The sequence below is a fragment of the Quercus lobata genome, chromosome 10 (genome assembly GCF_001633185.2).
Source record: "Quercus lobata isolate SW786 chromosome 10, ValleyOak3.0 Primary Assembly, whole genome shotgun sequence".
NCBI classification, from domain to species: domain Eukaryota; kingdom Viridiplantae; phylum Streptophyta; class Magnoliopsida; order Fagales; family Fagaceae; genus Quercus; species Quercus lobata.
In genome coordinates, this window is record NC_044913.1 from 52563353 (window position 1) to 52587959 (window position 24607).

Sequence of the window (24607 nt, forward strand, 5' to 3'; positions counted from 1 at the left end):
AATAAGGGTTCGGATGATCAACAGGTGGAGGGTGAAGATGATCCAAAGGAGGATATATAAGGTGAAAGACTCTTCATGAAGAGAGGGGGAAAAAAAGAGAGAGAACACTATAGCAATCTAAATTATCTCTATATCTAACTGTGATAAATACATATAATTGTGGCCTCCTCGGATTGAAAGTCTATTGATATCAATACATCTTATTTGTGTTTGATTGTCACTTAATTCCATATTAGCCATTATTCAACTCATTAGGACCTAGTTCTTTGACCCATTTTCTACAAATTTATTGTATAGGGCTCATTGGGCCAAGATCTCATATACTTTGGGTTTGGGCCATAAATCGGGACTCTACATAGTCAATTTAGAATTAATTTTGGCTTCTTCTCAAAAAAAAAAAAGAAAAAAAAAAGGAATTCCTAATGAAGACCAAGCCCACAAACACATTAGATATGCTAAAAAATTTAACATTTAACATGCCTAAAAGCTATTTTTATCTATTTTAGCATATTATTTAATAATACACTATACATCTCATATTCTAGTATTTTACAACTTCATTTAAATATTATTTCTTTATTTTTTTACTCTTTTTTTATGTATGAAAGAGAAAGAGAATTTAATAAAAAATTGGTTTTATGTTTAGCTTGTTTCTATAGTAACTACTAAAGGTTGTAGTTTACTATAGCGGGTTAAAATTTTTTAGATACATTCACTGGATGTAGATCTTCTTTTTGGTATTTGGGCAGCACACCTAATATGAATGCTCTTATATTTTATTGATTTTTCCATTTTAATATTTTGGTCACATGTATGTTCCGAATTCCTTCATTCTAAATTGAACGATCACATGCTTAAGGCATATGTTTAAAAATGATAAACAAATACAACTAGGATGAGCACTAGAATTAGGAACACCCACCCTAACGTTTGTTTTTGGGTGAAACTTTGAGTGACTATTTAATTAATTTATTTAAAAATATTATGTATATTTAAGAAATATCACATTTAGGGGGATGCTTATTTAGAATATAGTTAAGCGGTATAACTGGAATCTGGTCCATTAAATTATGCAAACTTGGACGTTCATTTTTTAAGCATGTACCATAACTTTGGACTTACCTTCTATTTTAGTTAAACCTCTACATAGAACTATAGGAGTCAAAGAAAGGTTCATGAATTTATAATTACATATTCACATGACAACTCCATCTTTGCCCGAACCCTTGTGTATTAGGATTCCTCTCTATAATTTCACGTCAAATATAATATATTTTGATTATAAAATTTTGATAGAGTTAGTAGATTCACATATTGTATATGCATTTTTTTTTTTCATTTATCTTCCTTAAATTTTAACATAAACGTCACGTTTATGTATAATTTTTTAAATTATATTTTTTTGGGATAAAACTCTATTTTTAAGCAAAATAAATCAATAAAAATAATTTAAACTAAACACATGAAAGAACAAAAAAAGATTGTTTTTTTCTTCTTTTTTCGCTTAATTTAAAATTTCCCCATTCTCTATATAGTATACTGTTAGTTCAGATATATCTTTTTTTTTTTTTTTTGAGAAACTAGTTCAGATATATCTAATTTAACAAAACATCTTCTCTCAATAATTATTATTTCCAATAATACATATAAAAAAAAATCATTATTAAAGTCAAGTACATCATTTGCTTTTTTTGATTATTATTACCGCATGTTGTTGAGGCTTTCTTATTCTTTTCTTTTTTTTTTTTGATCCAAGGCTTTCTTATTCTTTGGTCGTGAGAGAAAACAAAATATGGACTAGTAAATACAAGCACAAACAGAAAGAGAGAGCATGGTTTTTGCATAGCAACAACCATGAGGAACACCAACAACAACAACAATAACAGCGCAGAAGATCAGAGGAAGAAAGAGAGCACTCTCACAAGCCTTGATTCCAGATTCAACCAGACCCTCAGGAATGTTCAAGGGTATGCCCAAGTTTTCTCATTTCTAATTTTCTCACTCTTATTTGGTTCAATTTTCCGTCATATTTCAAAACCCCATTTGCTTAAAACATTCATAATGAAGGTTTTCGAGGACTTATCGATTTTGACTTGCAAATGGGTCTTTTGTTTTGGATTCGGAAAACCCATTTGGATATTAGTTCTAATTTATGAGTTATGGCTTTTGATCTCTCAAATTCTGTGATATGATTGAGAAAATTCATGTGGGTCTTGTTGATTTTGATGTATTTGGTAGAGATCAGTGAGGAAAGTTTTGCAATTGATAGGATCTATGCATTTGGATTGGGTGATATCATTAACTTCTGCTGTGTCTGGTTGCTGAGAAAGTGTGAGAAAACATTTTGATTGGGATTCTAAGTCCCTTATTTTTTTGGTGTTCTAAGTTTGCTCTGTCATACAATGGAATTGAGAATTAGTAATAGGAAATTCATTTTACCTGATTTGCTTACTTTATAAGAAAAATGTGGACTTGCTGATCTATGCCAAAATGGGGCTGCAGAAATTGACTTTTTATCCTCTCTCTCTTGTGGGTTACTTGTGTGCTTAATTTTGCGTGTCTGTGAAAACTTACCATTGTGCTAGACATAAATATGCAATGTGGCTTTCTTTCCTCCGATACCACTGCCATCTATTTTTAATTTTTATTTCTTAGATTTGGTTTTCATGTTTTCTGTTCTCAAACTGGTTAGATACACATTGCAGTAGGCTGCCTAAGACATTGAACAGGACTCATATATTTTTTGATTATGTAATTTTCTATCAGTTGAAGTGTTTGGAGTTAGTCAGTTTTGGAAGAAAGCTTATTACTTGATATCTATAAGTGGAATGATTGTGTCCAATATTTAGATATTTTACCTATATAATGCTTCATATAGCTGTTCCTTTCATTGTAAGAACTAGGTAGAAGGTAAGATCATGGGTTTAAGATGCATGGGTTGTTTGTTTAATTACTGATAAGAAGATACTTTCTATGGCTGTTGCTTTAGCATCTCAATTCTGCTGTTGTAATGTTTTTCTAAAGAATCAATGATTTTGTTTGTTGTTCTGTTAGTTGTTTCTTAATCTTGAATTTTTGGCATGTCTAGTTTGCTCAAAGGCCGCAGTATTCCTGGTAAAATATTACTGACTAGGAGATCAGACCCACTAGATGAATCAAGCGTACAAGAACGGACTCCAGAGTATGAAAGGAGCCTTTCATACAATGAAGCTGGCTCAAGTGATCACTTGGCCAAGGCAGCGGAGGTAATCGTGACATCCATTTTCCCTCATTCTTGTGCACTTTTTTCTTTTTAAATTAAAATTTTTAAACACATGATGTACAAAAGTTTAGTTATTGAGAATTTAATAAGTTGGACTTTTACTCGTAATGTAGGAAGAAGTCCAGAGTACTAGCAAGCTAAATAATAACACAAATGTCATTAAGTTAAAAACATCAACCTCAGAGATCGAAAATACATCCAAAGAAGTTCAGAAGTCTGCCATGGGTGCAAGAGCTACAGATTCAGCAAGAGTTATGAAGTTCACAAAGGCACTTTCTGGGACAACAGTCATATTAGGTATTGTGATTTTAAGTTTCTCTTCTCTCTTTCCCTCCTTCCCATGTCTAATGTTGAATATTTTGGGGTGCATATCTTAGATTATGAAGGGACTGCCTGTTGTTGAGATGCTAAGTCTTAAGATGAAATACCATTGCATGCAAATTTAGCTGCGTTTTGATATTTTTTCAACTTTGCGACTTTTCTCTCTTCCAATTAATTGTGCCTACTGGATATTGTTTGGATTTCTTGTTGCGTTATGGTGATGTTACTGTCCTTCTTGGTTTCACAATTTTGTAAAAACATATCATGTTACCCTTAGGCGGACATGTTAAAAAGCTGCAGGACTTTTTTCCCCTCTAATCGTTACACTGATAGTAGTTGTGAATGATAACAGGCGCATGTAACTTAGGTCTAAGGCACAACCCTTTGCACAATTTGATTTTCTATTCTAATTACAAATTCAGCAAGAACATAATTTAGTCCAATAACAGTATGCAATACCAATACAAATTTTATCTTATCATGAAACAAGATATATTGTGTTTCTGTGGATAATAGATAGTGCCATCCTCTTTATCTTAACATTACTCTTTTTGGCATCCTTGTTACTGTACATTTGAAAGTGTAGAGTTGCCTATGTTTGAGCTTGAGTTTATTGTTGTTGCGCACAATTTACAGGCGTTTGAGCACTCAGAGCACTGCCACCAATCTCCTCTTTTGTAGACTTTGATTTCTTAAATTTCAAATTGTAATTTTCTGGGAAGCGGATGTTTCTATTTTGAATTTTTGAGCAAATTACCTGTAGAAATTTCATTTTGGTTCTAATAGAGGTTAAGATCTCTCTAACTTTCCCTCCCTCTCTCGCTTGTGGGGTTTAGAAGTTCCATAATTTTAATGTAAAGTACAATTTGAGAGCTGTAACATTTCCTTTTTGAATTTCATTTTGTAGAGAAGTTGCGTGAGTTAGCTTGGAGTGGAATACCAGATTATATTCGCCCTGATGTGTGGAGGCTTCTCTTGGTAAGTTTGAGTTCTCTAATACTAGCTATAGGTTTTAAAAAGCATGATGACTGGAAATTTTGGGCTTGTAATTCAAAGTTGCTTAGTCTTAGAAGTAAATTTCAGACCTACAATCAAATGTTTCTTGGTGTACAATTAGGGATATTGGTTTCAGTGGAAAGCTTTCAAATTGGATTTTAAATTTTTTTTGTTTTGTTTTTATCAGACTGATAATGAAAACTTATTTCACAGAAGATGTTAGTGCTACATAGATGACAATTCACAAAGGGTAATAGTGGCTATTAAATGCTCCCTTCGTTCTTATGTTACAGAAGTTTAGATCTTTCTTTTGCCTTATAAAGTTTTTTTTTTTTTTTTTGGTTGGTGTTTTTGCCTTATAAATTTATGATATGGCTAGTAAATGCTCCTTTATTTCTTATGTGACGGTACCTTTTGTTGATCATGCTTCTGTCCTTATCTAATTTTGTTGAAGATCATTTATTTGAAGAACTTTCCGCTAGTAGTAGTAAAAAAGGATCTGTTAATTATGGGGGTGACTGAGAGTATGATTTTTGATTGGATAGAATGGCATAAAAGAATACATGTAAACAACCCTGATTAGTCTGTTGAGAATCCATAGCTCACTCCATAGTTTTGGGACTAAGGCTTTGTTGTTGTTATATAATTTAGGGTAAAATACTATTTTGGTCCCTAAACTTTACCAAAAGAACTTTTTAAAGTTTAGGGACCTAAAACAAACTTTTGGTAAAGTTTAGGGATCAAAATAGTATTTTACCCTATAATTTATTATAAGAACTTTCTTTTTTCTGGTAGGTATTTACTTTCTTAAGTAAAGTTTTTAAGAGACAGTGTGCTTGATAAACACATTAATGCAAACACTGGTGGACACATTTAAGAGTAACATTGGGGAAACATTGTGAGATTTGGAATGTTTTAGTGAATCTACAGTCTGAGATTTAACGTTTACCTTATTTACTTTTAGCATGTGTTGCCTTTTTTCTATTTGTCTATGTGGGACTGAATCTTGAGTAGGAAGAAATTACCAACTTGATTTCACAGGCTTTTTGTATTTGTTTGTTCTCCCTTTTACCCAATGTGGTTTTAGTTGTCTTATATCACAAAAAGGCTCTTTGTAGTGCATTTATTGGATGGACCATCACATTTAAGTTCAGAGGCCAACCTAATCTAAGTGGGGCTGAGTCTTGAGTTGGAAGAAATTACTAACTCGATTGCACAAGCTTTACATGTGTTTTTGTTCCTATTTTTAATCCATGTGGTTTAAGTTGTCATGTAATTATTGCTTGGAACAAAAAGTCTAGTGCATGCATTGGATGGACAATCACATCTAAAATCAGAGTCTAAGCTAATCTGGCTTGTCCCCTGAATTTTCCTATTGAAATAAATTTTGTTGCTTGTTTGAAATTTAAAATGAACTGACAACAGGGATATGCACCACCTAATTCAGATAGAAAGGAGGGAATTTTAAGAAGGAAGCGCCTTGAGTATCTTGACTGTGTTTCTCAGTATTATGACATTCCAGATACAGAAAGATCAGATGACGAGATCAATATGCTTCGCCAGGTATTTTTGTGTCTATTGAATTCTCATCTCGATTATTACAAATCTCTTCTGCCCAATTTTTGATGAATTGCTGATGACATTCTTGTTAGATTGCTGTTGATTGTCCACGCACTGTACCTGATGTCTCTTTCTTCCAAGAACCACAAGTTCAGAAATCCTTGGAGCGCATCCTTTATACATGGTTAGATACTTATTCTTCTGTGCCAATGGCTTTTATATGTCAAGCAATATGTGCATCTGAGGGGAAGGAAGAAATGAATGCACCAGTTGTATCAAACTAGATTACACTAGGTTAAGCTTAAATTATTTATCAATCAATTTAGACTATTTAGTCAATAATTTTCTGACAGAATTTTTGCTTTTGAATTGGATTACTGCATTGCTACATTTCAAAATATAGGTAGAATAGTCACCACTCGATTGTTTGTGATTTCTTCTGCTGAATGCTTTGTCAGTTACATTCAGCTAAATTTCCTCTTAATCATATCAAACACTTTGATTTGTATTAATATCATGTATTTATATTTTGTTTCCTATGCTTAACAAATTAATAAAATATATTGTTAGCTCATGTATTTTCTCTTGATACCAACATACCGTTTTAGTTCCAGAATATATATATATATATATACACTCAAGAGTAAATTGGGAAGGGCTCATGGATGTGGGTTATGGCGGAGTATTAGTGAAGGGTGGGAAACTTTCGCTAAGCATTTCTCTTTTGTGGTGAGGGATGGTTCTCGTATCCTTTTTTGGCATGATAAGTGGATTGGGGATGTTCCTCTTTAAGATTTTTTATCCTCAGTTATTTTTGTGTTTGGTCAATAAGGAGGCTTGTATTGTGTTAAGCCCTCCAGTGGGTGATAATGACAGAATGTGGAGTTTAATATTTTATAGGGAATTCAATGATTGGGAGTTAGCGGCTTCCTACTCCCTACTTCATTTCATCCAAACCCGAATTCCTAGGGGTGGAGGATGTGACAGGCTTTGTTGGGATCTTAATGGAAGTGGGAAGTTTGATATTCGGTCTTTTTATCATAAGATTCGAAATGCAGCTCCTTCCTCTTTCCCTTGGAAGGGCATTTGGAAAGTTAAGGTTCCTAAAAGGGTGGCTTTTTTTATTTGGACAGCAGCTTATGGTCAGATTCTAACCTTGGATAACCTTATGCTTCGTGGTTGCCCTTTGACGAATCGTTGTTGTATGTGCTGTTGTAATGCGGAATCTGTGGATCACTTGTTACTTTTTTGTCCGATAGCTCATTCTTTGTGGATGTATATGCTTTGGCTGTTTGAGATCGATTGGGTCATGCTAGGTTCAGTTGTGGACTTATTATTTTGTTGGTATCATTGGCTTGGGAAGCGTAGTTCTGATATTTGGAATTTGGTTCCAGACTGTTTAATGTGGACTATTTGGACTGAACGGAATCGCCGGTCCTTTGAGGATGAGGGGAAATCTGTCGTTCAGTTATTAGAGTTATGCCAGCGGACCCTCTTTGATTGGTCTTGATGTTAGGGTTTCTCGGATTGTTCTACCCTTTTGGAGTTTCTTTCGTCTATTAGAATAGATTAGGGGCTACTTTTGTCTTTTTGTTCCTTATTTTCCTTTGTTCACTACTGTGAACTCTTTGTATTTTTCTTGCTTTTCATTTATTAATAATATTCTCTTCTTCCTTATAAAAAAAAGAAGAAGTTTGAGGTGGGAGAGAGAACTGATGGGGTCAGTAGTCCTAGGTAGAGTTTTTGAACTTGGACCTTTGTATCTGTTGCTGGTTTTGCACCTGGGATTCTCTGGATTTGCTTTGAATTTAATCTGCTCATAGCACAACCTGTGTTTGAATTTTTTTTACTGCTTTTTGGTGCCTCTGGAATATAAATTTCCTGTAATCCTTTCTGTTGTGCTCAGCTTGAATCATCCAATAGTCTAAACCAGTAGGTGTATTGTTTACTGCAGAACATTCAATCCATTGAATTTGTTGAAGTGGTTCAATGAAATGACTTATTAGGTTCAATAAATACTAGTTTGGGAAATTATGTAGTAGTTTACAGTACAAACAAAAAGATAGTCCCCCCCCGTGCCCCTTTTTTTTATAAAAAATAAAGGGATTATGAATCGCTGTCTGTTGAGCACCTAGCTTTAGCGGCTAACATCCAATGTCCATACCTTTAGGACCATTAGATTTCAGGTTTCTGGAGATTGGAGATTGGAGGCTTGAATCAGCTGTCAGCTGATTTCTGTCTCTTTTTGTAGGTTTTTTGAGTAGTTCCCAGTTTCAACTGTATGGACGGGCCTGTTGCATAATTATGGTTGTTAACTTTTGTTGTCACATGATATTTTGTTTTATATATTCCCAGGGTAGGGTGTGATTGACGAAAGAACTCCCGCCGTGGTTGTCACTTAATGGAACATCTTTGTTACCTAGATTGTTTTCTTTTCCACTCAAACTTTATGACGAATTAGAGATGTGGGATTGGCTGATCAGGATGGTTTTTGGGGCTAGGGGTGATCTTCCATGGGATTTGAATGACTGGTCTTGACCTATGAAATGTGTAAATATGGATGATAGGCAGTGACATCATGACAAAGCTATCTTAGTAGCCACCATGAATTGTTTGCCACTTCCCTCTTCTAGCACTGTAACTCAATTTATATTGTGAAGAGTTCACAGAATTATGGCAGAACAACAACATATACCACATGCATCATCTCCTGCTCAAGTTCAGTATGCAAAGATGCTTTGACTTAATGACTTTTTCATTGTATATTCTCTATTATTTCTAGGGAACTTTCTTAAATTTAGAAAAATTCATCGACATGAAACTAATGTCACCTCTTATCAACACTTTTCTGGTCACCAACAAAAGATATTTTGTGAAATTTATGTCTCTTTTCACTATGCCCATCCATATTGCTAACCGATTGGAAAAGTTACATAGACACTATTTGCGGGACAGGGCGGGGGCAGTTCCCAAGTCCCATTTGGTGGATCGGGGGTGGTGTGTTGTCCTTTGAAGAAGGGTGTTTGGTTATATGTAAATTAAATACTTTCAGCCATTCCCTTTTAAGGAAGTAGTTATGAAGGTTTGGGTTAGAGAAGGTGATGTGGGAAGCTTAAAGAAATTTTTATTTTTGATTTAGTCTTATTTGATTTTGGAGTAAATTGCATTTTATTTTATTTTTAGGCCCTAGTATTTAATTAGGTTATTATTTTATTAGAGTCAGATGTTTTTGTAATTCAATTATTGGGATTTCCCAAGTCTATTAGAATTAGGGTTTCCTATGATAGTCAAGATTAGAGTTTAGAAGTCTGTACAAGCAAAGTATTGTATTCCTATTATGGTGGATTATTTTGATGAATAAAGTTTCTATTGAAATTGTCCCAATGGTATGATACTAACTCCAGCCAACCCTAGGTGCTAACTCCTAGTGGGTTTCTTGGTGCTGACTTCAAGCAGGCCTTGGTCCTAACCCCTTGGTTCTCTATCTTTAATTTTCTGTTCTTCAACAATTTTAATGTGCATTGTTTTGGCTTGTCCTACGTCCACTTTTGGAGATGTGTTATATCCATCAAATATGGGAAGGATTGGGGGGGATGTTCAGCAAAGGTGGTGTGAGGTTCTCATTGCATGGGTCTTTGGACGAGTATTAGAGAAGGATGGGATTCCTTTTCTAGAAATGTTACTTTTGGCATGGGGGATGGGAATGGCACTAGGGTTCTGTTTTGGTATGACAAATGGCATGGACTGTGGAGATTCCTGCCTTATATATATATATATATATATATATATATATATTTGATAAGTAATAAGTTTTATTGATATGAAAAAGGGACACCCTAGTACACAGAGAGTGTACAAGGGTCAACAATCAAGTACAAAAATTACAAGAATCAAGAAAATCAAGTTGAGGTAGGTTTCCTGCCTTAAATCAAGGTGAGGGTTCAACAAAAATTACAAAAATTCCTGCCTTAAATATTTGTTTCCTGATTTTACCTTTGCATTGGACAAAAATGCCTCAATGGCCTCCTACTTGGTGGGAATGGGGGACAGTGAAGTTAGACAAGTTCAGGATTGGCAAACAGAGTTGGTGGAGAATTTATTTGACTTGCTGTATTCTAATTTCCCCTCTACTCAAGGTGAGAACAGATTACCATCAACCTTAAAAAAGAATGGAGAATATGATGTTAAATCTTATGATGAATTGAGGAGTTCAAGGAATATTCCTTTCTCTGGCAAAGCATTTGGGGTGCTAGAGTGCCTTGTAAGATCGCTTTTTTTCACTTGGACACCAGCCTTGTGCAAGATTTTGACCATTGGTAACCTGTGGAAGTGTCATATGGTGATTTTGGTTGTTGTTGTATGTGTAAGAATAGTGGAGAGACAGTGGACATCTTATACCATTTTGCTTTGTGTCTAGAGATCTTGGTCTCTGGTGTTTTCTTTATTTAGAGTATCTTGAGTTATGCCAAATCAGTACTTGAATTGTTGGCTTGTTGGCACCAGGGTGTAAAAGCTTGGAAGGAAGCTCCTTTATTTATCATCTGGTCATAACTCATATGGTGAGAAAGGAATAGTAGAACTTTTGATTGTGTTGAACATCTCAATCATGTTATCAAAATATCCTTTTTGAGATCATTGTATGATTGGATGAATGCCTTAGGCACTCTCCCATTTGTATCTTTTTTAGAATTCATTGAATTGTTGAATCTCCGATTCTAATTTGATATGATTGGTAGGTTCCTTATCTTTTGTTTCAATAAAGTATTTTATTTATTAAAAGAAAATTTATTGTTCTAATCCTGTGTCAAAATACATATAATTTTAATCCTGTGTCCATATTTTTTGGAATTTCCATATTCCACATCCATAAGTCATTGTATATTTTGTTAATTTGATGGGCTGAAATTTTTTTATATCCCACAGTTAATACTTTAAGAAGGGGAAAAAAGGGGATGTGGTCTCCTTATATTTTGATTGAATTAATTATCTATATCTTTACTATCTTTCCTGATTTCTTTCCAGGGCCATTCGGCATCCTGCAAGTGGATATGTTCAGGGAATAAATGATCTGGCTACACCCTTTCTAGTTGTTTTCTTGTCAGAATACTTAGAAGGGGGTGCGGATAACTGGTCAATCTCTGATTTATCTCTGGAAAATATCTCTAACTTAGAGGCTGATTGCTACTGGTGTCTATCGAAGTTGCTTGATGGTATGCAAGACCATTACACTTTTGCTCAACCGGGAATTCAGAGGCTTGTGTTTAAGTTGAAGGAATTGGTCAGGCGGATTGATGGTAACACTTTATCTAGAGCCCCTTTCTTTGTGTGATATTAACTGCTTTACGCCATTATACATATATTCTAGGCTTGGTTCTTTCCTTTGCCTGTGTGCTGTGTGTATAGGGTTGAATGGACATAGGCCCAAAACATATAATTTTTGTTTCATAGTCATTCATGGTTATACGTAGACAAATATAGCTAATGGTTATGCCTATATGCTACCTGCAGTAAGATTATGGGTCTTGTGTCCCTCAGCTAGTTTTACCTGTCCCTTTTCCCTTTCTCCCTCCGTCTCTTGGTGGGGAAGCCTCTGGCACTTGTAGACACGTGCCAAGTATTGAATGAAGTTAAGGTTTCTCTTAGCCAGTTTCTTGATGTTATGGTATACAAAGTTACATTAAATTGGTACTTATATCTGTTTCCAGAAGTATGGAACTATCACAGTATAATTAAGTATGATGATAGTTATATTTTTTTAGATGTATTTTGTCTTTCTTCTACAAGAAATTCAGTCTTGAGATTCAGCAAGGGGATATATCTTCAGCTGTAGGATTATATCTGGGATTAATTTTGTGTTTTTGAAAAATTACAAACTCATGGATTAAAATGGATATTTGACTTAATTAAACCATTTTTTATAACTTATAAACAATGGTTTAATTAATTATAACAAACTAATTTTATTTAAAGAGGAGCTAGATTTGAATACATAATACGAGCATTGAGTTACTCCTATGCAATTACAATATGAGATTCAACAGATGTAAGAAATGTAGAAAAGAAGATGAAGGGACACTACCCTATGTAGTCATCGAATAATATTAGGATCTTTATAAAAATTGTATAATAACATGATTGGGCATTCAACACCATTTTTCTTTTACTTATCAAAATTTTTTTCTATTTTTCCATTCCCACCACATTGTCCGCAGTAGGAACAATGGAAATGCTTCTCCATATGTTCAAGAATGCCATCCCAAATGGCTAACACTTTTTGAATTGAGCTCCTAAAGGCAAGATGATTGAATTCCAAATTTTTCATTCTATGTCAAACAGTCAAACTCCAAGATAATCGATCCTCTCATTGACAAAATGGAAAACTAGAATACAGAAAATTGAAGAGGTTCTTCATTGACTCTAATTCCCAACCTAAAGGGTTTGAGTGAACCAAGGATCCCAATGCCGTGTACCTAGATTATTAGTGAGATACATGAGTCAAACCAAGAATGATCACAAGAGTCATCCCTAATAACGCACTTAATTATGTTTAGAAATGGCACACCACCCTCCTATAGGCCAGGACCTAGTTAGACAAGTCCATCGTCATTTAAAATATCCTTTGTTCAACAATTCAAAATGAAATTAAGAATATCTGGTTACTATTATAAATGCAGGGGAAAAAAAACCCTCCCATCCCATAGAGCACACCAACCTAACTCACTTTAGCTGCAGATTTTCTATACATATTTTATTGTAAAAATTGTATTATTGGTAATTTATGCTTTTCTAGAAAGTGTAATATTTAGGAATTATATTTTGACTAAAGTAAAGGGGAGCATATTTTCGTAGTTATTCCAAGGGCTTCAATGGGAAAGGAACTTTTCAACTGCTTTAATAAAAAGCTTTCTTGGGTTTCCCAGATCTTTTTCGTGTTGTGGTTGGTGAGGAATCTTCCATATTGCACTACCAAAATGTATGTCTTATATATATTATCCAGTTGCATCGGTGCAGGAAACATGTCACAATTTCCATCACCTTATTATATCTAATCCTTGTTTCTTCACCTGTTTAACATTTATATCCGTCCAAATTTTTTAATTATAATATGCTGGGTCTTATTGACTGGAATACTTTTTTGAAATGCTCTAGAACCTGTTTCAAGACACATGGAGGAGCAAGGGCTGGAATTTCTTCAATTTGCTTTCCGCTGGTTCAACTGTCTTCTAATACGCGAGGTTTGCTTTCTTCTACAAATGCATTTTTTGTATCAGGAATTGCTGTATTCTCCTCTATCTTATTATACCTCAAGTTTTGTTAAGAACGTGAACCTAATATGTAATCTCTAAGTTGCTTAAGTTGCAGCTAATAACATTTGCAGCAGAGATTTGGCCATGAACGAGTGCTTTTATTATTTATGCAAAGCTAATGGCTTGTTCTTTTTTGTTAGATACCTTTCCATCTTGTTACACGCCTGTGGGACACATATCTTGCGGAAGGGGATGCGTTGCCAGATTTCCTTGTGTACATATTTGCCAGTTTTCTTTTAACGGTGAGATGGACATTCTTGCTTTGTGCTGGTATGATCTACTTGGTTGCATGCTCAGATTTATGGTTAGAAATGTTTTTGTTGGTAAATGTTGATGCATCTCTTTACTGCCATCTGATAGATATTGAGTAATATATAGGTAGGTATGTATAGGGAAAAAAAGTTGTGCTTCACTTGCATCATCTAGCATCCGCGTGCCACTTTTTGGGGTGTTTTTATTGGCTCCTCATTTGGACTTGGTATTGATATATTTCACCTCGGAATGCTAAACCAAGAACCACACTGACCTTTTAATTGCCAATTAGAAATTACCTTTCTTGTAATATGCTGATCCGCCCGCGGCCGCCGGGGGGGTTGGGGGGGGGGGTGGGGGCGGTGATAATTTTATTAAAGCAAGTTTCTGTTTCATTTCTAGAACTAAAAACATGGCAAGTTTCAGCAGCCTCAGGATGGGTTTTTTTTTACTCCCCATTTAGAAATAAGTCATATGGTACACATAAAACTGCATGATGTTCTTAAGTCATGGCAGGTGAGTGAATCTGTTATGGGCATTCTAGTGGTGTTCTTCATTGGTTTTTTTGCCAAATATTCTGGCCTAAGACATTATATAAGTCATTAAAGGTTGTACCTGTTGCACAAAGCTCCCACTTTATTATTGCTCTATTTCTTGTTGCACTTTTATACCTATTTCACGTAACACATTATCTTTTTTCAATATTTTCTTGTAGAAAAAGATACATTAATTAATAAACATTAGTACATGGCAGAACTGATAGCTTCTCATTAAATCCTTTGTATTTTGAAAGCAAAACTGCCATCCTAAGACTGTTAATTATTGGCAGCATGTCCTACATTAGCCATAGCATCAGCTGCTCGTTAATTTTCCTAGTAAATGTGATTAACTTTCTGAAACTTTGCAAACAATTGATGAATGTCTCAAACCATTGTCCCAATCCTCGTAGGGGAAAGGCCGTCTCTATATGGTCTTTACAAAAAATAAAAATAAAAAATTGTATGCCATTTCCGTATGCCTTTTTATCCAAATAAATCTGTGTAGTTGACTAGATGATGTTGCATTTTCTTTTGTGATGGTGATGATTATGTCAAATGATTAAAATGAGCTGTTACCCTATGTTCAGTGGTCAGATAAGCTTCAGAAGCTTGATTTCCAAGAATTGGTGATGTTCCTTCAACATCTTCCGACTCAAAACTGGACTCACCAAGAGCTTGAGATGGTGCTTTCAAGAGCATTCATGTGGCACAGTATGTTTAACAACTCTCCCAGCCACTTGGCTAGCTAAAAAGGGAATTGTAATAGCTATTGTTTATGGTCAGTTAGGAATTTTGTTCTTTACACTATGTTTTTCATATTTTGCTGCCTTTTGGTATCTATAGATGTGTTTTCTCTTACTTCATTGGAGAAAACCGGCCCATGTTCTCATATGTATTTTGGCTTGGAATATGTGTATTTTCAGACATTTCTTTGTAGATTTACTTTGACCATAGAAAGATAAAAAAGAACAAAAGAATTACCTTGTTGTATCACAATTTCCCATTTCGTGAATGGAGTGAGAGGAATCCAATATATTCATTATATGTTTGCAAATGCACCGTATGAAAATTTTCCATTTCATGAACGGAGTTGAGAGGAATCAGCATCCAATATAGCCATTATTTGTTTACTACTACACAAATTCGTGGTAAATACGGAAATTTCATCTGTCCCTATCAAACTATTCACAGTTGTATTCTTCTAAGCATGTTCTTCTTCCTCTTAGCTTAGATCAAACTGATCAATTGGGAAGATCACAGACAAGGTTTAGAATTGTGTGTGTGAGTTTTGGCCTCAAAGGGAAGGGAGAAATGTAGATTTAAACTAGTGACCTCTGCCTTATAAGGTGTGGTATAAACCGATTGTGCTATTCCTTGGGTTAATGTGCTTGTCTCCCTATACCCTTTAAAATAATAACAATAATTCAATGGATATAACAATGGGCGAGGGGGGGGGGGGGGGGGGGGGGGGGGGGGTTGGTGTGGGATGTTTGGGGAGGTGGGGGATTGGTTAAACCTTGGTTTTTTACATAAAGGAGAGGAGGTAATACCGTGAGCTATAATGCTCTTGACAGTGCTTGATATGCTCAATGTTTTTGTACATGGTAAAGTGCGCATTTGCCTACATCCGTGACCCGAAGGCTGAAGAAAGGTCCTGTAATCATAATTAACCATTTTCAGTCGATATGTCAGTTCAAAATTTCACTGGGTATGGATTCCTCCAAATGCGAGCTTACAACTTTAGGTAGGGTAGGGCAACCAAAAAAAAAAAACTACAAAATAAACACAACATACCCTATTTGCGAAGAATGTTTCATTACATTTGAAATTTGCACGAGATATGACATGAGTAAACACAACGAAGTCCTAGTTCCAATTTTTTTGGAGCCATTTATAGATCCTCAACAACGGTAAAAGTTTCACATGAAGAAGTCATACTTTGTCATTTTCTTGATTGACATGTTATTTTTTATTACTTTACTAGTGTTTCTAGTCTTTCTTTACCTTTATTCATTCTCACAACTTAAATAAACTCACTAATCATTAGTGCATTAATCACTCTCCCTGAATATGACCAAACAAAACATTTGGAAGATCTAGTGCCAGGTTGAGTGGTTGAGCCACCATTTTATCGAGAAGGATGTGGACCCCTAACAAGAAAAGGCTTTCTGCATCAGGCTAAACAATAAGAATTAAAACTTAATTCAATGAGCTATTATTCAACAGTATCAACTAATACTTCCTTCTTCCATAATAATTAATCAGAATGTGAGGTTTAATCCGCTAGATGCGTATGTAACTTACTACTCCTACTACTACTAATAACAAAGAATTAAAATCCAAATTCTTTTTTCCTTTTTGTTTAACAACCAAAACTTGTAGCAAGTTCAAAACTTCAGATCCTATCATTTGGGTAAAAATAAAATGGAAAGGCAGACAAAACAACAATAGCTTGTTATTTAACTTTGAGCCTGTATCCAACAAGGCACCAACTACCATACATGAGGTAAATTAAATAAGAAAAAGAATCTTATGGTTTGCATCCAACAGTGTAGCCAAACAATTATCATGCTGCATGTTAATAAAACATGGAGTTCCTCTATAATCTACTCATTCTAATTCCATTCATTTTATACTTCTATAATTTACTCATTTCATTCCATTCCTATAAGAACTCTCAATAGAAACATTAGAGATATCCGAAATGATCATATGAATTACTACAGGGATAAAACACCCCATGTATATCTAGAACCTCTTACTACATGAAGTTATTCCTGATATCAAATGAAGAATCAAGATAGCTACATAAGTATTGACAAAGGTAAGGCCTACAGATGTGCAGCATTTATTAAAATAACAATAACACTGCCAAACCATATTTCAAAATGACTCTTCATAATCTCTAATCTGTTGACAACAAGCTACAATGAGAGCCTGGCTATGTCTGTTGCTCACAGCTGCTAAATGTACTAAAGTAGACCAATCTAAAGTTTGCAGTCCAAGCACTGGAAGTTTTCACGCAAGATTGAACGATTTCCTCTTTTGCTGAAACAATAGAAGTGGCCAAAGTCAGATACTTGGTCTAAACAAAATATGAATGAGGACAAAAAATTCATAAGCTTTTGGAGAAACATTGCCACATTCATGAATGTGAATCCATTTGAAGCTACACCACTCTACATTAATTGTTCTTGCTTAGCATATAAATTAAAAGAAAGGAATCCTTTGTGTCCACCAAGTTTGTCAACTTTTTTCGTAATGATAGAAACGAACTGAAAAATTAAACTTAAAATAAACTTTTTACCCCCCACCCCCCCCTTATAAAATATATATATATATATATTATATGCAAAAGCGAATGCCCCTCAGAAGTTTTTATATTTTTCAGACCAAATTGAGAAGTGCTTGTTTTAAAGGAGAAAAACTATTAATTAAAGTAATACATGCTTCTTTTATTCAGCTACTAAAATAGTGAGATTAACAGAACAGTGTTTAGGCTTTCTAAGTGCTTTTTTGACTACTGTCAGGTATAACAAACTTGCTTTAGCCTTTCTCACATTAGCAAATGCTAAAAATCACTACTGTCAGGTATAACTATTTTATTTTTTTGATAGGGACTACTGTCAGGTATAACTTGAAATAGCTTAGGCTTTCTAATTCATAGCTTTTTAGCTGAAGCACAATGTTCAATCGAAAAAAAAAAAAAGTGCTATTTATGATTGTGCCTTGTCCTACTGAAACAAACATGTATGAGGATAAGAAAATATCCCATTGGCTTCAAACACCTATATGATATTGACCCGTGATCTCATCCTCTACTGCTTGTGTAAGAGAGTTGGGGATACCATTTGGTCCAAAGAACTTTGGTTTCATCTTGGTAATTATATAATGTTAAAGGGTCAAAGACAATTTGAAAAGACTAGAAGATATGTGGAAAGGAGCAAGAGAAGACAAGGGAACACGATTGGGAAAAAAACCTAGTGACTGCTCTCAAAATTGTCCACAGATTAGAGACTTAATCTATCCTTAGAAATATCAATAGAGGGTTTCCAGCTCCATTGCATCCATGCCTTTTATAAACTACATGTGAGAGAGTTTCTTCTGATGCATATTTTCCTCCATATAGCAGTAGGAGAACACAGCTTTATTTCAATATATTAATAAGGATGCATAGAAAAAATTAGATTCATATGTAGTATTAAAAAAAACTTTTAGAGTGCATAAAGACTTCAAATCCTTACATGCTGTTCAACTTCTTCCAGGAATCTCTCAGGTGAATCAACATATTCAACACATTCCTTCTTTACCATTGCTGCAAGTTCTTCTTTTCCTGCCTTCTCAAGGTTCCTTATCAATATCATAAATGTCAATCTATCTGGGGCACAACCTGATGCCTTCATCAATTCATATGTCTCCATTGCCTTTTCTATCATATCCACTCGTATATATGCCCCAATCATCTCAGCAAAAGCCCTTGTGTTGGGTTGTAAGCCTTCTTTCTTTAGTTCAGAAAAGAACTCTTCAGCCATGTCAATCAATTTGTTCTTTCCCAACAATAGAATCATGTCACAGTACAAGGGCAGATCCGGTTGATACCACTCTTCCTTGCGCACAAATTGGAAGACCTAAAACCTGATTTATATTCAGATAAAATACAAAATTCAAAAGAAACGATATTCAACAGATAACAGAATTGGGTAAATCAAACACTTAGAAGTTGGCCAGAACTTAGTCATATGGCTATCTTAATTGGAGTCAGCATTTTGGAAACTACTAAATTGGCAGTTCGACCACAAGGACAAGGAACCAGCCAGTCTGTTCTAAAAGCTTCAAGATATTCCCCAAAGCAATACTTATTTTAATTTGTGCAACTGTATTGGCAAACCACTCAAATTGTTTACCAAAGACATAACCTGGCTTGACAGCCAAAAACTAGAAGTTACCCTCAACTAACAAGTATCACTAAAGAAAATCAGATCAGATCAAAGCCATTGATATCATACAATATGGAAATTCCCTGAATAAATAGGTCTAGAGATACATTTTTTCTTTTTAGAGAGTATTCCCCATTTTGCTTGTATCTCTTAAAACCTGAACAAAATATCCGCTAACAAGTACACTATCTGATGACAAGAACACTCAATAACGAAATCTAATACAGAAGAAAGGGCTATTCACAAAGATGATCATAACAGTGAACTATTTCTGAGAAAAAAAAAAGAGGCAAGGCTCATTGTACGAAACTAACAAAAACAGACATTTTCTTCAGTGTTATTAGTTTCAAATTATCAAAGTTTTGAATTATACAATCTACCAAATTGTAATTCTAGCACAATTGAATGCTCATGGTTGTTCCAAATGGAAAACAACATTGAATTAAATCAACTTTCAAAATTTCAATTGACATTTTGACATCTTGAATTTTCTTAATATTTGTTTTTCATATACAAGAAAGTTAAAATTCTACCACATTCCAAGCAATCTGCAAGTCAGTCATTCAAGTTTTAACCATATTAGTTAAAATCCAACCAAACCTTTTCATTCCCATATTTCCTTAGTAGTATTTCCAACGTCAAGCCTAAATTCTCCAAATATCCATAAATACTTTGTCACACAATAAATATATACCTATTAGAAAATGCATCAGATTCTCCTTAGAGGAACAAAACAAGGCTAATTTCCATACACACATACATAAGACACATGCAAATTATGTTATAATAATGGTAAAATGATTAAATTAATCCTTTCCATTCACCTTAAGCTTTTGGGACAACTAATAATTTATCATAGTATCAGTTAAAAATCCCATGCCAAATTAATCATTTCTTATCAGCCTAAGCTTTTGAGACAATTCGTAATTTATCAAATTCTTTTTCTTTTTTATTTTTAAATCCCCACTTGTGTTTTTTGCTAGGCATATTATACAGTGCCCCACACACACACACATATATATATAACAAGAGTGATGCCACTGCTAGGAATACTACAAATTTTAGTACATTAACCTTACAAACTGATATGTCACCAATACCGATCACTAAAAACTTATTTCAAAATTCATTTATTATATTGTCGAAGTTTACCAATCTCATTCATTGCCACATCTTGTAAACATTTTGTAGTAAAATTTGTAAACTTTAGCAATTTTCATAAAAAAAAGCAGTACTCAGAGGGGCATCAAGTCATACTAACATATGCTCATATATTCTAATACACACACAAAAGCAATTTATATTCAACCAAGAATGAGCAATACATACCTTGAGGGCTAAGTCCAACTCATTTTGTCTATGGAGTTCAGCCAAAGTGTCCAACAAGTCTGCCTTCAAGAGCCTGCTGAGTCTGCCACTAAAAACCTGTTGTAATCTGGATGTGGATGACTTGGCTAGCTTCAAGGAATGGACTACTTGAATGGTTTCTGATGATAAAACACTTTTCCTCCACAGAGGCTTTCTGGGTCCGCCTCTAAGCCCACAGGTGACCATGGAAGAGCATCGTGGGTGGGGTTTGGAGAGGTTTTGGAGAAAACCCAGTTGAGGGAATTGGAATTCCAGAGAGCCCATTACACTGGATTTCATTTTCATCTGTCTAGTTCCGTTTAATCTTACCTTTTATAGTTTTATAGTTTTATAGTTTCACCCTTAGTATTTTGGGTAAATTACAATTTATCCCCTGGAATTTGGCATTATCACAAATTAGTCCAAAATTTTTCAATTGGTACATTCGATGCATAAAGTTTAGATTAAATGGAAAGGTCAAGTTATCTTAAAATTAACAAATTTTGCATTTTATAGACAAAAAAAAAAAAAAAAAAAAAAAAATTTATTCCTATTAGTTTGAGCCAATAATAAGTTAGTTCCACAATTTTTTTTTTCAATTAATATTTTCACCCCTAAAGATTAGAATAAAATAAAATCGTTGGATTAAAAAAATAAAATCGTTTAGTATACTTTGGATTTATCCTAATGATTTATTATAAATCAAATCCTAGGGATCCATTGTAATAATTGAATTAATCTGTGATTCAACCAAATCACAAGAAGGTTGATTGCAATTTTCCTAATATTTTTATACTTTTCAAAATACCATTGTTTTGGTGGACTTAAAGCTCTAATTAGATGAATATGAATTAAAGATAAATGATTGCAATGAAGGAAAAAAAAAAAAGAAATTTAAAAGAATGAATGTAAAATAAGTAAAGGATTTATAGCCATAAAATTCTTGAATTGGGTAAAATATATTTTTTTTTTCAAAAATCACTAATAAGGTTTGGACTAATCTAATTTGCTCCTTAAGCATAAATGACCTATATTTTTCTCAATTAGCTGGATGGATTGGAAAATTAGAATTAGATCCCTTCAAAGAATTTTGATCTCTCTACATATATCCAACAACTAAGGGTATGGTTGGTACCTATTTTTTCTCTTATTTTCTGTTTTCAAAAATAATTTTCTATTTTTGAGACTAAAATACTTGTTTGGCAACCCAAAATAGGCAGAAAATAAAAACTGTTCTTAAAACTCAATTTGTGAAGAAAACTAAAAACATGCAAAAGGCTGTTTTCAGTTTCTAATTTTCAAAAGTAAATGAAAACACGCATTTAATTTAATGAATTTATCTCATTTAATGAGTTAGTATTAGAGTTCAAATCCTAATAACAATATATTTTAGTATTTTCTATTTTTTTCTTCAAAAAACTATCTTTTTAATTTCAACTAACCAAACATGTTTTTGGTTTCAAAACTACAAAAAAAATTGTTTTTCTTTATATTCTCCAAAACAAGTTTTTGAAAATAGAAAACAAAAACGGTTACCAAACATAACCTAATTTTGATTGCACACATTTCACAATGATTGCATTGTGGCAATTATATATTATACACCAAAGAAGTTGTTAAAGTATCAAGTATTATTTGTGCTTAAAAAGTAAATAAAATATCTTCAAGAGTCTCAATAATAGTTTTTGTAGAGTAAAAGATAAAAAAAGTAAGAACTCAATTTTTTTTTTCCTTTTTTAGAAAAATGAAAAGGTAAGTTGAAAAGGGGCAAAAGAGTACTTTCATCAAACAAGAACTACAACTCACACTCATAAATGCACAGGTGCAAACAACATTATCTCCTTCCTACTCTACTCTCTCTGCCTCGCACCAAACACAGAGAGAGAGATGGGCATATCAGCTTCGAAGCGAGTTGGTACCTCACTCTCCAACTCGTCCGAGTTCGACTCAGCTTGCGACTCAGCTTACACCCACTGCCTCACCATGACTCAGCACGCTTTCCCAGGAGTCTTCCCCTACCAACTCGCCACCGCCTCCGACCACATCCACCGCACGCTCTCCACCCTCCGGCCCCACCCTCTTATCGTCAAGTGGGTCCCATCACCCCCGACTCAGTCCCAGGTCGACTCAGCTTTACGAGCCGTGACTCGCTCTTCGTCGAAAGCCCAGGAGGACGAGTCCACCCTCGTTATTGGGTCGACCCCGTTCAAGAAATGGGCCGTGGAGCTGTTTGCTAACGCTGTGGTGTTGAACGCTGGGAAAGCGTTGATGTGCCGAGTTCCGATTGGAATCGCTGGGATCGCTGGAATCGGGGCCGTGACTCGGTCTGGGAAGGACCTGGTGGGGACCGCGATTGGGGTCTACGCGCTTGGCGTTGCGACTTCGGTTTTTTTTAGTTTGTCAGGCTAGGGACTCTGGCTGTGTGTGTAAATTATTTTTAGTTTTTGTTTTTTAGTTTTGGGGTTTGTAAATATTGTGTATTGTAACACGTGGCATAATCTTAAGCTATCAGTAAGAACAGAACAAATATTGGCCGTCCATTTACAAAATAGATAAATTCAGTTGATGATACAGTATAATTTATATGTGGGGTTAATGGGTTATTATCAAATTTTAAAAAATGAAAAAATAAAAAAAAAACTAGTGAAGGGTGACAGCCTAATAATGGTAGGAGTCCTCGAGTCATCACCACTCTTGCAAGTCTGAGGGTTATAATTCGAGTCGTAATGTTTCAGTTTAAATGTTGTACTTGCGTGGATAGTCCTAAACAGTTTACATAATTGATACTGTATAATGGTAAAAAATATCCTCTTAAAAAGATTACCAAAAAGAAAAAAAACTCTTTTCATTCTTAAAATGTAGATTTGCGACTTAAAAGGTTTTATATTTATTTATATGAGGTCTATAAATCTAATTGTATTTACTTTAATTTCCAGAGTCTTTAAGCATTCAGATTGGGAGGTAAAGTTCAATTTTTTAAATCACAAATGAAGAATACGATGTTGATCCAGTATTTTAGTTTTAAGTAAAAGGTAGCATGAATTTTCTCTAATATTTTAACCAAAGGTTTTCTCAAAAAAAAAAAAAAGAAATTTAACCAAAGGCCGTTTGGATTTTCAATTTTGTCTCTAATTTCAAACAAGTAATCATTACCTTTAAAATTACCATGCACAAAATATTAATTACTAAACCAAAATATAACGAGATTTAAAATTTTTCCGAATTAGTACACAAAAACTTCTTGTAGTTTCTCCTTAAAACATAGAATCTCCCAAAGAACATCATTAAACATCCTTGACAATCATAAATGCAACATGTATTTTCACCTAAATTAATACCATAAGGGAGTTTAGAGTTACACTAAAAAACTCGAGGCAAGGTAGTTAAAGTATTGCACAATTTATAATTTATAGCTCAAAGGGATTAATTATTAAATTCAAAACTAAATTAGGGGGGTTTCGTGTTTTTTTTTTTTTTTTTATAACAAGGGGGGTTTCGTGTATTACAAAGAAACTAAAGTGGGGGTATATTGTGTCTTTTTTTCTTCAATTTATGATTTATCTCAATTTCATTCTATTCCAAATAGAATAGTCATAGTAAAATTTTATTTTGGATATGGATGAATTTCTACCATTTAGTGCTATAAGAATCAGTTGCGGTTAGTACACAGCATAGAACCCAATAATCTATTTGTAGCTCATCTCCTTTCATGTTAGGAGATCTTTAAGTTCACTTCATTTCATATAAATGTTATTCCTCCATGTAAACTACTACGACTGCAGTCCTAGGCTAGATCATTCTGCCAATTTTACTTACTGTTGAATTGAATCCTCGAAGTTCCTAGACTAAATGGCCAAAATTCTTTGATCACATTTTTTATTTATTTTTTTCTAAATGGTCTTTAGTAGGTATCAGGTTTTACAATTCCATTCCTTTCCAAAAAATGGTTTACGTCGAAACAAATGGAGCTTAGACAAACTTTTCTTGGCAGGAGTCGCAAATTTGTAGGACTAGATTTTCGTGGCCTTCATTTTAAGCATGTTCATTGGCACAATTTGAAGTGTGCAAACCTCCAATCAGTTAACA

The 24607-nt window shown here is 34.2% G+C and overlaps 3 protein-coding genes across 3 annotated transcripts; 2 read left to right on the top strand and 1 right to left on the bottom strand.

Moving 5' to 3' along the window:
• Positions 1-1719: 1719 nt before the first annotated feature.
• Positions 1720-15279, top strand: LOC115964021 (TBC1 domain family member 22B). Its single transcript, XM_031083305.1, has 10 exons — positions 1720-1967; positions 3089-3245; positions 3376-3559; positions 4491-4561; positions 6005-6142; positions 6232-6323; positions 11162-11433; positions 13289-13374; positions 13587-13688; positions 14825-15279. The coding sequence occupies exons 1-10, from the start codon at positions 1855-1857 to the stop codon at positions 14984-14986; spliced, it is 1377 nt and encodes a 458-aa protein (XP_030939165.1). The 5' UTR covers positions 1720-1854; the 3' UTR covers positions 14987-15279.
• Positions 15280-16899: 1620 nt separating this feature from the next.
• Positions 16900-20834, bottom strand: LOC115962448 (pentatricopeptide repeat-containing protein At1g62350-like). The gene is made up of 3 exons (XM_031081286.1): positions 20504-20834; positions 18482-18865; positions 16900-17285 (listed from the first exon to the last, which is right to left on the bottom strand). Exons 1-3 carry the CDS (start codon positions 20825-20827, stop codon positions 17256-17258), a joined length of 738 nt encoding a protein of 245 aa, XP_030937146.1. The 5' UTR covers positions 20828-20834; the 3' UTR covers positions 16900-17255.
• Positions 20835-22368: 1534 nt separating this feature from the next.
• LOC115965277 lies at positions 22369-23100 on the top strand. Its single transcript, XM_031084449.1, has one exon. It carries the CDS (start codon positions 22409-22411, stop codon positions 22928-22930), a length of 522 nt encoding a protein of 173 aa, XP_030940309.1. The 5' UTR covers positions 22369-22408; the 3' UTR covers positions 22931-23100.
• Positions 23101-24607: the final 1507 nt, after the last annotated feature.

Excerpts from the sequence above, each read along its gene's own strand:
- LOC115962448 (XM_031081286.1), bottom strand. The coding sequence starts at position 20,827 with ATGAAAATGAAATCCAGTGTAATGGGCTCTCTGGAATTCCAATTCCCT. Across the intron at positions 18,866-20,503 it reads AGTTGGACTTAGCCCTCAAG|GTCTTCCAATTTGTGCGCAA; the intron begins GTATGTATTGCT and ends ATCAGGTTTTAG. Across the intron at positions 17,286-18,481 it reads TGGAAGAAGTTGAACAGCAT|CAAAAGAGGAAATCGTTCAA; the intron begins GTAAGGATTTGA and ends CTATTGTTTCAG.
- LOC115964021 (XM_031083305.1), top strand. The coding sequence starts at position 1,855 with ATGAGGAACACCAACAACAACAACAATAACAGCGCAGAAGATCAGAGG. Across the intron at positions 6,143-6,231 it reads AGATCAATATGCTTCGCCAG|ATTGCTGTTGATTGTCCACG; the intron begins GTATTTTTGTGT and ends CATTCTTGTTAG. Across the intron at positions 11,434-13,288 it reads ATTGGTCAGGCGGATTGATG|AACCTGTTTCAAGACACATG; the intron begins GTAACACTTTAT and ends GAAATGCTCTAG.
- LOC115965277 (XM_031084449.1), top strand. The coding sequence starts at position 22,409 with ATGGGCATATCAGCTTCGAAGCGAGTTGGTACCTCACTCTCCAACTCG.